Below are 13,898 nucleotides of genomic sequence, written 5' to 3'. Positions count from 1 at the left end.
TCGGTTGAGCGTCCAACTCTTGATTTCAGCTCAGGTCATGATCCCAGAGTCTTGGGATTGAGCCCCGCATCCCCCTCCACGCTGAGGTCAAGCCTGCTTAGGAATCTGTCTCCCTTTGCCCCTCTCATCCACTAGCATGTGCACACCCATGCTTTCTCTCTCTCTCTAAAATAATTTTTAAAAGACATGGATTTACATATTAAACAAACAAAAAACCTTTGGGGGAGGGATGACTTCCTCTGAGTTGCAGAAAACCATTTGGGCTTCATCTGGCTTTCAGGTTATTTCCCAGCCAGGAAAATGCCTCGTCAGAATCACAGTTGCATGCTTAGGGCAGAAGGGTGAAAGAAGTGACACTTGTGCAGAGAGGGCTATTTCTTTTCTAGGTTTTCTAGATGAACCAGGCACTTTCTTCTGCCAACTGTATCCTAAAAATGGAAAACTCAAGTAGATATTTGAAATGCAAGGCAGCAGGAGATAAATTCAGGAGGATAACCTCCGTATAAACTCTGGCTCGGTTACCCTTTACTATAATCTTGAATAAATTTCTTAATCCTATGTGCCTTGGTTTTCTCATTTGTAAACTGTTGATAGCACTGACCTTTACGTCACTAGAATGTTGCAAGAATTCAACCAGGTAACATATACAAAATACAAGCTAAAACTATGACCATTTTTACTTATTAGACTGATGAAGTCAAAGGCTGAGAAAATGTTGTATTGGTGAGGGTGTGTGTAAATGAGCACTTTCAATCACCAGTGGCAGGATTGTAGATAAGTACATCTTTTTTGGAGGACATTTTGGCAATATCTATCAGAAATAAAATATAGAATCTTATAACGCAAGAATTATAATTCTTGGTATCCACTACAGGTGCTAACAGAGGAATGTTCAAAAAATGTGTCCTTGCATCACTGTTTATAATAAAAACATTCTGTTTTTGTTTCTGAGAGAGAGAGAGCAGGGGAGGGAGGGAGGGAGGGAGGGAGAGAGAGAGAGAGAGAGAGAGAGAGAGAATATATCTTAAGCAGGCTCCATGCTCAGCACTGAGCCCAACATGGGGCTTGATCCCACAACCCTGGGTCATGACCTGAGCCAAAATCAAGAGTCAGATGCTTAGCCAACTGAGCCACACAGGTGCCCCTAAAAAAATATTCTTAACTATCTAAATGTTCATCAGTAGTGTAATGATACATTCATATATAGCATGAATAAGGCAGATGTATATGTGTTGATATGGGCCAGTACCCAATTATTTTATTAAATAAAAAATAAGATTTTTATTTCTTTTTATGAAACAAGTACTAAAGCATGACAATGACATCGTTGCCTCTAAGTAAGGCTAAATGCACTTTCAAATTATATCTTGTTTAGAAGGCTAAGCAATGCATCTATGGAAGCACTGCATCTTGAGATGATTTTCATCAATGATTCTAGAATTTCTAATAAAATTCCTGCTGTGCCTCTCAAATTCAAGTAAAATTAAAAAAATCAAGATGTAGTGGATGCTTGTCATTTGATAAAAAAAAAAAAGAAGAAGGTGATAGGCGAAATAAACATGTAGATTTATTTGCCTTATATATATATTCTCTTTGGAAGGGCATATTCCCTGGAAGAACATATCACTGGTTATGAATAGTTGTTTTTGGAAAGTATTTAGATGGGAGGGAGACCTATTTTTCACCATATGTGCTTTTTGTGACTTAGTGCATTCCTCTATTTTTAACTTGAGGTATAAGTTATACAAAAGAAAATTCATATTTTTAAGGGTAAAGTCTAATGAGTTCTGACCAATATGTGAAGTCAAGTAACTACCACCACAACCAAGATGTAAAACATTTCTATCATCTCAAAAAAGTTCCCTCATTCTCCTTTTACAATCAATCCACTTCCCCCAGTTCCAATTCTTGGTAACCACTGATCTGTTTTGGGTTCTACGGTTTTGCCTTTTCAAGAATGCAATGTAATAGAATGTGGCATAAATAGAATAACTTGTAATCAATATAAATAAGCCTTTATCTTTTTTATGTGACAGAATGTATTTGAGATTTATTGCACTTTGTTATTGCACTTATCATTAATTTGTTCTTTTTTTTGATGAATGATTTTCTATCCTACAGAGTACCACAAATTGTTTATCCATTCACTACTGGATGGGTATTTGGGTTGTTTCCAGTTTGAGACTATTTGAATAAAAGTGCTGTGAACATTTGCATACAGGTTTTTGTGTGGATATAAATTTTCATTTCTTTTGGGTGAATGCTTAGGAATGGGACTTTTGCTTAACTGTTTAACTTTATAAAAAACCATCAAATATTTTCTAAATGTGGCTGTGATATTTTACATTCCTGCTAGCAATGTGTGAGAGTTCCAATTGCTTCAGGTACCTTCCATCACTTGCCATTAATGGTCCTTTTTTTTTTTTTTAATGTTTATTTATTTATTTTTAGAGAGAGGGAGGGAGGGAGGGAGAACATGAGTGAGGGAGAGGCAGAGAGAGAGGGAGAGAGAATCCCAAGCAGATTCTGTGCTGTCAGTGCGGAGCCTGATGCAGTGTTTGAACTCACGACTGTGAGATCATGACCTGAGCCAAACTCAAGAATCGGGTGCTTAACTTACTGAGCCACCCAGGTGCCACATTGTCGGTGTTTTTAAATTTTAGGTACTATAAGTGGTTATGTAGTGACGTCACATTTTGTTTTATTTCTATTTTCTGGATGGATAATGATGTTGGGCTTCTCTTCATGTATTGATTGACTATTCATATATATTCTTTGGTCGAGTTCTCAAATTATATTCCTATTTTGTATTGGGTCGTTTGTCTTATTTAATTATTGCAATCCTTTATATATTGTATACACAAGTCTTTTATTATATGTAAGTGTTGCTAATATTCACTCTCAATCTGTAAAGGGCTTGCTTGCTTGCTTGCTTGCTTTTTCTTCTTTCCTTTTCTTCCTTCCTTCCTACCTTCCTCCCTCCCTCTTTCCTTCTTTCTTCCTTTCTTTCTTTCTTTCTTTCTGTCTTTCTTTCTTTCTTTCTTTCTTCCAAAGAATGTCTTTCAGAGAGCAGAAGTTTTGAATTTTGATGGAGTCCAATTTATCAGTTATTTCTCTTTTGACTTGTGCTTCTGTGTCCTATCTGGAAAATTTTTTGCCAACGCAGGTTCCCAAATATTTGCTCTTATCTTTTCTTCTACAAGTTTTATGCTCTTAGCTTTTGTATTTAGGTCTGCGATCCATTTAAAATTCATTTTCACTTATAGTGTGAAGTAGTTTATACTTCATTCCTTTTGTTAGGGACACCCACTTTTTCCAGCACCATTTATTGAAAATACACTTGCTTTTTAAATCTTAAAGTAACACTTCCACATATTACTTGTTTTAAAATGCACAAGGCAATAATATTGAAAACAAAATTATAGACCTTAAATATGATAAACTTAGAGGATGGAACTTCCTTCTAATTTTGAATTTAAAAAATAAAAAAAATCTCAGTAGCATTTAAACACACACAATGGTATATAATGTTTTATGTTTATATAAATAATACATATGAAAATGTGTATACATCTATATCTTAAGTACATATCTATCTGTATCCATTGATCTGTCTATCACACTTAACACCTAAATATTTCATATGTGTCTTGTAAGAACAAGGGCTTCTGCATAGCAGTAATAGCATTCACACTCAAAGAATTATCATATATACAATAACTTTATCTAAAATATAGCTATAGATTTTTTCAGTTATCCTAAAATATCTTTTTTTTTTTTAATGTTTGTTTATTTTTGAGAGGTAGTGAGAATGCCAGTGTGGGAGGGGCAGAGGGAGATAGAGGATCTCAAGCAGGCTTCATGCTGATGGCAGAGAGCCCAATGCGGGGCTTGAACTCAAACTGTGAGATCAAGACCTGGGTTGAAGTCAGATGCTTAACCAACTGAGCCACCCAGGTGCCCCCCCTAAAGTATCTTTTATAGCTTTTTTTGAGGGGGCATCTAGTATCTAATAAAGGAATAAATATACAATTTTATTATCTGTCCCTTTACGCCCCTTTTATAAAGAACAGTTCCAAAAAAAAAATTTTTTTTTAATTTTTTTAAAAATTAAAAAAAAAAAAAAAAGAACAGTTCCTTTTCTTTTATTTATTTCATTTCAATACACTATGGAAGAGTCCAGGATAGTTGTCATGTAAAATATTCCTCAATCTGGTTTTGTATGATTTTTTTGTTTTTGTTTTTGGTGTTTTTTTGAGAAAGAGAGAGAGCATGTGAGCAGGGGAAAGGGGCAGAGGGAGAGAATCTTCAGCAGGCTCCATGCTCAGCACGGAGCCTGACGTGGGGCTCTATCCCATGACCCTGCGATCATGACCTCAGCTGAAACCAAGAGTCAGATGTTCAATCAACTGAAGCACCCAGAAGCCCTGTGTGATTTTTTTTGTTTTTGTTTTTGTTTTTTTAGATTAGATTCAAGTTCTGTGTTTTGGGGAAGAACATTACATACGTGATGTTGTGTATGTCCCAGTGAATTACGTTTTGGCTAGAGACATGTAATATCAATTTATATCATTATTGGTGATGTTAAGGTAGTCATTTATTAAGGAGATATCTTCCATGGGGCACCTGGGTGGCTCAGTCAGTTAAGTGTTGTACTTCAACTCAGGTCATGGTCTCGCGGTTTGTGGGTTCAAGCCCCACATTGGGCTCTGTGCTGACAACTCAGAGCCTTGAGCCTGCTTCAGATTCTGTTTCCCTCTCTCTCTCTACCCCTCCCCCACTTGCACTCTCTTTCTCTCAAATATAAATATATTTTTTAAAAGGTATCTGCCATAATTCTCCACTGCTGAAATTCTGTTTTTCATAGGTTATTAGTAAAAAAATGTATGGCCTGGTACTTTGAGACCTTATAAATATCCTGTTTCCCAAATCTTTGATCCAACAGTTTTAGCACTAATTAATAATCTTTACCTGAATTGTTGAAAAATGATAATTTTTCCAATTTTAGTTTGTGTGTGTTTGTGTGTGTGTTTAACCAGGATTAATCTCTAACAAAGAATTTCCCCACAGTTTTAAATTAGAAACAAATTGCATTCCAAAGATAAATACTCAGTACTCGTTGGTGTATTTGTTAATACTATCTAAGAAGTCATTTTTCCTTTTGGGCATATTTTCTTTTTTTTTTTTATTGTGGTAAAATATACAGAACATAAAAGTTACCATTTTAGCTATTTAAAAATTTTTTTAATGTTTATTTATTTTTGAGAGAGAGAGACAGAAACAGAATGTGAGCATGGGAAGGGCAGAGAGAGAGGGAGACACAGAATCTGAAGCAGGCTCCAGGCTCTGGACTGTCAGCACAGAGCCCAACACAGGGCTCGAACTCACAATCTGTGAGATCATGACCTGAGCCAGTCGGATGCCCAACCGACTGAGCCACCCAGGTGCCCCTCCATTTTAGCTATTTTAAAGTGCACAATTCAGGGAAACTGAGCACATTCACAGTGTTGTGCAGCCACAGATATTGTCTACTTCCAGAACATTGTCATCTCTCCAAAAGGAGATCCTGCACCCATCAAACAGTCATTCCCTACTCCTTCCCACCTCCAGCCCCTGACAACCATGAATCTGTTTCCATCTGTGTAGATTTGCCAGAGTCATTTTTTAAAAGTAACTTCTGTGCTCAATATGGGACTTAAACTCACAACTCCAACACCAAGTCTCTCATGCTCTATCAACTGGGCCAGCCAGGCACCCTGCCAGAGTCATTTTAAATCAGATCAGACCTCTATTTTAAAAAGCCCTATGAGGGGTGCCTAGCTGGCTCAGTCGGTTAAGCGTCCGACTCCAGCTCAGGTCATGATCTCACAGTTCGTGAGTTCGAGCTTTGCATTGGGCTCTGTGCTGACAGCTCAGAACCTGGGGCCTGCATCAGATTCTGTGTCTCTGTATCTCTCTGCCCCTACCCTATTTGTGTTCTCTCTCTCTCTCAAAAATAAATAAACATTAAAAAAAATTTTAAAGCCCTATGAAAAGATTCTAAATACTCCTGACTTTTCAAGAACCAGCAAAGGCTTCCATTTTATTCTATTTTATTTTTTAAATTAAATTAAATTAAAATTTTCATTTAATTTTATTTTTAAATTTAAATTCATGTTAGTTAACATAGTGTAGTCAGTATTGGTTTTGGGAGCAGAATTTAGTGATTCATCACTTACATGTAACGCCTAGCATTCATCCCAACAAGTGCCCTCCTTAATGCCTACCACCCATCTAGCCCATCTCCCATCCACCTCCCTCCATCAACCCTCAGTTCTCTATAGTTAAGAGTCTCTTATGGTTTGCCTCCCCCTCTGTTTTTATCTTATTTTATTTTTCCTTCTCTTCCCCTATGTTCATCTGTCTTGTTCCATATATGAGTGAAATCATATGATATTTGTCTTTCTCTCCTTGACTTATTTCACTTAGCATAATATGCTCTAGTTCCATCCATGTTGTTGCAAATGGCAAGATCATTCTTTTTGATTGCTGAGTAATATTCCTGTGTGTGTTGGGGGGGGGGCACGTGTGAGTGTGTATACATACCACATCTTTATCCGTTCATCAGTCAGTGGACATTTGGGCTCTTTCCATACTTTGGCTATTGTTCATAGTGCTGCTATAAACATTGGGGTGTGTGTGCCCCTTCAAGTCATCGTTTTTGTTTCCTTTGGATAAATAACTAGTAGTGCAATTGCTGGGTCGTAGGATAGTTCTATTTTTAACTTTTTGAGGAAACTCCCTACTGTTTTCCAGAGTGGCAGCACCAGTTTGCATTCCCGCCAACAATGCAAGAGGGTTCCCCTTTCTCCACATCCTCACCAACATCTGTTGTTTCCTGAGTTGTTAATTTTAGCCATTCTGACAGGTGTGAGTTGGTATCTCAGTGTGGTTTTGATTTGTGTTTCCCTGATGATGAGTGATGTTGAGCATCTTTTCATGTGTCTGTTAGCCATCTGGATGTCTTCTTTGGAAAAGTATCTATTCATGTCTTCTGCCTGTTTCTTACAGATTTTGAATACTAACCCTTTATCTGAAACGTAATTTGCAAATATCTTCTCCCATTCCATAGTTGCCTTTTAGTTTTATTGATTGTTTCCTTCACTGTGCAGAAGCCTTTTATCTTGATGAGGTTCCAGTAGTTCATTTTTGTTTTTGTTTCCCTTGCCTCCAGAGACGTGTCTAGTAGGAAATTGCTGTGACTGAGGTTAGAGAGGTTGCTGCCTGTTTTCTCCTCTAGGATTTTGATGGTTTCCTGTCTTACATCTAGGTTTTTCATCTTTGGAATTTATTTTTGTGTATGTTATAAGAAAGTGGTCCAGGTTCACTCTTTTGCATGTCGCCCTCCACTTTTCCCAACACCATTTGTTGAAGAGACTGTCTTTTTTTCCATTGGATATTCTTTCCTGCTTTGTTGAAAATTAATTGGCCATATACATTTGTGGGTCCATTTCTGGGCTTTCTATTCTGTTCCATTGATCTATGTGTCTGTTTTTCTGCCTGTACCATACTGTCTTGATAATTACATCTTTGTAACATAGCTTGAAGTCCAGAATTGGGATGCCTCCAGCTTTGGTTTTCTTTTTCAATATTGCTTTGGCTATTTGGGGTCTTTTCTGGTTTTATACAAATTTTAGAATTGTTTGTTCTAGCTCTGTGAAAAATGATGGTGTTATTTAGGTAGAGATTACACTGAACATGTAGAATGCCTTGGGCAGTATAGACATTTTCATAATATGTGTTTTTCCAATCCATGAGCATGGGATGTTTTTCCATTTCTTTGTGTCTTCTTCAGTTTCATAAGCATCTTACAGTTTTCAGCATACAGATATTTTAGCTCTTTGATTAGGTTTATTCCTAGGTATCTTATGGTTTTTGATCCAATTGTAAATGGGATCAATTCCTTGATTTCTCTTCTGTTCCTTCATTATTGGTATATAGAAATGCCACAGATTTCTGTACATTGATTTTATATCCTACAACTTTGCTGAATTTATGTATCAGTTCTAGCAGTTTTTTGGTAGAGTCTTTTGGGTTTTCCATATAGAGTATCATGTCATCTTCAAAGAGTGAAAGTTTGACTTCTTCCTTGCCAATTTGGATGCCAGAAGCTTCCATTTTAAACCATAGTCCACATGAGATGTTTGAAAACCAAAGTGATGAAATAGAGCAGAGGGTGGGAGCTACACCATCATCCAAAGATAGTGATCAGTAGAGGGGATTCAGAGGTCTGGTACCCAAGTAACTAAGCACTCAGCATTTCAAATCCTATTGGGAGGCTACTTTAGCAACCTTACTAGCACTGGTCTTAATCTCATCCCTGTTTATTACTTGGTGTGTCTGACTAGAAATGCCATTGCCTTTTTTTGGACCTGGGATTCCTCATGTATAGATCAAAAGATTGAACTAAGTGATATGCAAAATTTCTTCCAGCTCCACGACTTCTTTATAATAAAGTTTGTCTTCATCTGTTCATTCCAGGGCACAAATGTACTAATATCACTGACTTCTGTGCTACGTGATGACAAAGAATTTCCCAACCCAGAGACATTTGACCCTGCCCATTTCCTGGATGATAATGGCAACTTTAAGAAGAGTGACTACTTCATGGTTTTCTCAGCAGGTAATAAAAATTAATTTCCATAGGTACTGAAGGGGACAAGGTATTTTTGGGTGATCCGTAGAAACTTACATGGTGCCTAGTCTGGGATGAGTAGAATTGTTCTTTGTCCATGACCGGAAGCATAACTCCCAATGCCCATGCACTTCCCTCACTCACTATACAGTCCCATTATTAGAATTTTGGCTTGGTGACCCAGTTCTTCCAAAGTGAATATAGGTTCATTGAATTCTGCCTCTAGATAGATCACACAGCTACCAAGAGCTCCTCTTAGCAGGTGAAACTCATTTAGACTTTACTCACTGCCATGAAAAAGGAATATAACTCCTCAACTTTGAGTTAAGTATTTTCTATGTGATATCCCCCACTCCCCAGAGTGGGCTCCAGGGTTACAAGTATCCACAAGCACAGAATGGGCACCAAAAGGGCTCACATCCTAATTAGGGAAACAGATTAGTAAATAGATCATTGTAATCCAGTGAGACTGGTGTTGTGGAAGAGGAAAGCACAGGCTGCTCAGGAGACCAGAGGAGGAAGCCGCCTGCTTCCTGATCACTTTATGAGGCATAAAGTGGAATCAGCAACGTTCTGATAGCAGAAAGGCAATTTGTGCTGCCTCTCAGGGGACAGGCAGCAAGGGAAAGAAGAGAAGGAAGGGCACTTTTAGAGAGTGGACTTTAGGAGCAGGGCATTTCAATAGATCAAGGCAGTCGGAACGTGCCAACTAGCTGTGCCATTAAGGAAACCTTGAACAAGTGGCAGAATACCCTGCAGCGGTTCCAAAGCACCTGATATTCCTCTGCTCAAGATCAGAGATTTTGGATCGTGGGTGTCTACATCTACAGTGTGTGTTCTGAATCTCTGGCCACAGAGTCACCTTTATTTATCTGACAGCTTTTGATGCCTACTTTGGGTCTTACGCCATACATACCAAGATGTCAAAGACTGAGCTTTCCCTACAAGGAAACACACATTTAGCATGGTAGAAAAAGAAATAAACAGAGAATCGAGATTCAAGGTGATGATCCATGCTTTAACTGAAGAGTGAATAAGATTCTGAGGAAAGCCAGAGAGGGCAAGACTGTACTTCCCAAGGGGATCACAAAGATTATAAAGAGGAAATGACATGAGACATAGGTCCTGGAAGAAGTATAAGAGAAGTGCGCCTTAACCAAAGGGAACAGCAGGAGATACAACTCGAAACTTCACAGTATATTGGAGATCGATGAAGAGTTGGTATGGCTAGAACCAAGAGTAGAGGTATGAAGGATGGAAGGAGGGTTATGGCTCATCAGACTGGGAACAGAATGTGGAGGGCCAGTTCAACCCATCTGACATCATCTCATAGGACAGATCAGGGAGGCATTTAATAATTTAAAGTGAGGGGCACCTGGGTGGCTCAGTCCGTTAAGCGTCCGACTTCGGCTCAGGTTGTGATCTCATGGTTCGTGGGTTCGAGCCCCACATCGGGCTCTGTGCTGACAGCTTGGAACCTGGAACTTGTTTCAGATTCTGTGTCTCCCTCTCTCTCTGCCCCTCCCCTACTCACGCTCTGTCTCCCTCTGTCTCAAAAATAAATAAACATTTAAAAAAATTAATATTTTAAAGTGAGAAAGTGACACATTTTTTTATTTTTATTTTTAAAAAATGTTTATCTTGAGAGAGAGAGCACACATGTGCATGAATTAGGAAGGGGCAGAGAGAGAGAATCCCAAGCAGTCTCCATGCTGTCAGGTCGGATCCTATGTAGAGCTCAGTCCCACAAACTCTGAGATTGTGACCTGAGCTGAAATCAAGAGTCGTTCGCTTAACCATCTGAGCTTCCCCAGGCGTTCCAAGAGAGGACGCATTTAGACATGTGCCTCTGAAATCACATGAAGGAGAAAAAACTTTGTCTAAATTTTGTGCCAGAGGTAGAAAAGGAGACACAGGTTTATGAGTTCCCTTCTCAGTCCTCCTCCCTCCAATGCACTTGGACAAGTGGGTGTATTTCTACAAAGATTTATGTAAACTGGAAATGTGAAAAGTGCAGTTATAATATGGGAATACATAATGAAGTGTTTGATGTAGACCTAATGCTCAATAGATATTTGTTGAATGAAGGGTTCCCATTAAGACACTAGGTGAATAGCAGGTGTTCCCATCCTTCTATCCATCTGTCCCTCTACCCTTCCTGCCAGCTCTCCATCAGTTCAGCCATTCAGCAGATACTCCTTGTGACATACTTCTTGTGACAGTTCAAAACATAATGTTCAAGGAACAAATCCCTTGTGTTTGTTATTTTCAGGAAAACGGATTTGTGTGGGAGAAAGCCTGGCCCGTATGGAGCTGTTTTTATTCCTGACCTCCATTTTACAGAATTTTACCCTGAAACCTGTGGTTGACATAAAGGACCTTGACACCACCCCAGTTGCCAGTGGGTTTGGACATATCCCACCCCCCTACAAGATTTGCTTTGTTCCTTTGTGAGGAAGGGCAGGCCATCTGGCCACTACTGTGCTGTTGTCTATAACTCCTCCTCCTCTTGGGTGTCACCCGCCTTCTTCTCACGACTGGGGATGCTTTCTCTGACCTCTTGCCTCATATTTCCCCATTGCCTCCACACCCACTGAACATCCAACCTCAATTAAAGGAGAGTTTCCAGAATTTAATTTCACAAATGCCGTGCCGTGCTGTTCTTTATACTCAATAACTCTTATATTTGCCCCCACGTATGCTAATAATTATCAAATATTGGGCTATTACTATGTTATCACTGTGAAACAAAGCAAAATGGCTAACACACAGCCACCTATCCTCTCCATGTTCTAAATAGAAAGCACTATTATTTGCTGACCCAGTTCTTAGACTTTTCCTTGCATGATACAGGTAACAATTGGAAAAAAAAATAGAGTTCAAAGAGGCCACACTGGTCCTCATACTGATAAGTACAGAGAGGAGCAAAGGGGGAGAGTGCAGAAAAGCTCTTTTGGCTACATGTCACCTAGGGTTACTTGAGGCTTGGATTTGAAAGTGAGCAGAGTTGTGTCCAGGAGCCAGGTAATGGAAGATCAGCGATAGGGATGAAGGAATAATTACCATTAAAATTCATTCCTCTACTTCGGTGCCACTATGAACACCAAAGATTTGACATGTTCTTACTACTTTGTGTTTCAAACTTAGAGTCAACTATTAACATATGCTTTCATATTGCTAGTCAATTTTTCTTTTCTTTTCTTTTTTTTAAATTTTTTTAACATTTATTCACTTTTTGAGAGACAGAGAGAGACAGTATGATGAGGGAAGGGGCAGAGAGAGAGAGGGAGTCACAGGCTCCAGGCTCTGAGCTGTCAGCACAGAGCCTGATGTGGGGCTCTAACTCACCAACTGTAGGGTCATGACCTGAGCTGAAGTCAGACACTTAACTGACTGAGCCACCCAGGTGCCCCTAATCAATTTTTCTATGTGTCATTTTTTTCTCACCAACCTCGAACAAAATCCCTGGAAGGCGTCTCTAGATAATCTTTTTCTGCTCTCCACCACATTGTTTTATACCTAACATAAGGGTGATGGCAGTGTGATGCCATGATCCTAAAATCTTTATCTGAACACTTTATTGGGCCTCATCTGTGGCTCAGTCAGTTGAGTATCTGACACAGTCTCAGCTCAGGTCATGATCTCATGGTTTGTGGGATTGAGTCTCGCATCGGGCTCTGCGCTGACAGTGCAGAGCCTGCTTGGGATTCTCTCTCTCACTCTCTTTATGCCCCTCCCCCATTCATGTGGGCCCTCTCTCTCTCTAAATAAACATTTAAAAGAAAAAAAATAAAGGCTTTATCTAAAACATAGACAACGGAACATCATATACAAGTCCAATAATTTTCATCTTTTTTTTCTTATGGCTTTAAATGTAGGAAATGAAATCTATTAACCTTTTGTCTGCTCCTCTCCTAGAGGAAACCTTTTATATTTCGGCATGCATTTTATTTATTTATTTTTTTATTTTATTTTATTTATTTATTTTTTATTATATGAAATTTATTGTCAAATTAGTTTCCATACAACACCCAGTGCTCATCCCAAAGGATGCCCTCTTCAATGCCCATCACCTACCCCCCCCTCCCTCCCACCCCCCATCAACCCTCAGTTTGTTCTCAGTTTTTAAGAGTCTCTTATGCTTTGGCTCTCTCTCCCACTCTAACCTCTTTGTTTTCTTTTTTTTCCCTTCCCCTCCCCCATGGGTTCCTGTTAAGTTTCTCAGGATCCACATAAGAGTGAAAACATATGGTATCTGTCTTTCTCTGTATGGCTTATTTCACTTAGTATAACGCTCTCCAGTTCCATCCACGTTGCCACAAAGGGCCATATTTCATTCTTTCTCATTGCCACGTAGTACTCCATTGTGTATATAAACCACAATTTCTTTATCCATTCATCAGTTGATGGACATTTAGGCTTTTTCCACAATTTGGCTATTGTTGAGAGTGCTGCTATAAACACTGGGGTACAAGTGCCCCTATGCATCAGTACTCCTGTATCCCTTGGGTAAATTCCTAGCAGTGCTACTGCTGGGTCATAGGGTAGGTCTACTTTTAATTTTTTGAGGAACCTCCACACTGTTTTCCAGAGTGGCTGCACCAGTTTGCATTCCCACCAACAGTGCAAGAGGGTTCCCGTTTCTCCACATCCTCTCCAGCATCTATAGTCTCCTGATTTGTTCATTTTGGCCACTCTGACTGGCGTGAGGTGATATCTGAGTGTGGTTTTGATTTGTATTTCCCCGATGAGGAGCGACGCCTTCTTTAGAGAAGTGTCTATTCATGTTTTCTGCCCATTTCTTCACTGGATTATTTGGTTTTTGGGTGTGGAGTTTGGTGAACTCTTTATAGATTTTGGATACTAGCCCTTTGTCGATATGTCATTTGCAATTATCTTTTCCCATTCCGTTGGTTGCCTTTTAGTTTTGTTGATGGTTTCCTTTGCTGTGCAGAAGCTTTTTATCTTCATGAGGTCCCAATATTTCATTTTTGCTTTTAATTCCCTTGCCTTTGGGGATGTGTCAAGTAAGAAATTGCTGTGGCTGAGGTCAGAGAGATCTTTTCCTTCTTCCTCCTCTAGTGTTTTGATGGTTTCCGTCAGCATGCATTTTTAAAATATCATATGGGGATAGTGTACATATACATATGTCCAAAGTATATATTCACACATAGTATATATTATATATACACATATACATATGAGGTTAAAAATGTTTTTGTAC

At 39.0% G+C, this 13,898-nt stretch overlaps 1 protein-coding gene across 1 annotated transcript in view; it reads left to right on the top strand.

Annotated features, from left to right (window-relative positions):
• LOC132685092 (cytochrome P450 2C41-like) overlaps nt 1–11,322 on the top strand; it is a 33,853-nt gene extending 22,531 nt beyond the window's left edge. The window contains exons 8-9 of the mRNA XM_060641969.2: nt 8,521–8,662; nt 10,947–11,322. Of these exons, the coding sequence (XP_060497952.1) occupies nt 8,521–8,662; nt 10,947–11,128 (324 nt within the window). The 3' untranslated portion in view covers nt 11,129–11,322. The remainder of the gene's footprint in view (nt 1–8,520; nt 8,663–10,946) is intronic.
• Nucleotides 11,323–13,898: the final 2,576 nt, after the last annotated feature.

Source organism: Panthera onca, chromosome D2 (assembly GCF_046562875.1).
Source record: "Panthera onca isolate mPanOnc1 chromosome D2, mPanOnc1 haplotype 2, whole genome shotgun sequence".
NCBI lineage: Eukaryota > Metazoa > Chordata > Mammalia > Carnivora > Felidae > Panthera > Panthera onca.
The sequence above is the reverse complement of the archived record's forward strand: the minus strand, read 5'-3'. Positions and strand labels throughout refer to the sequence as shown.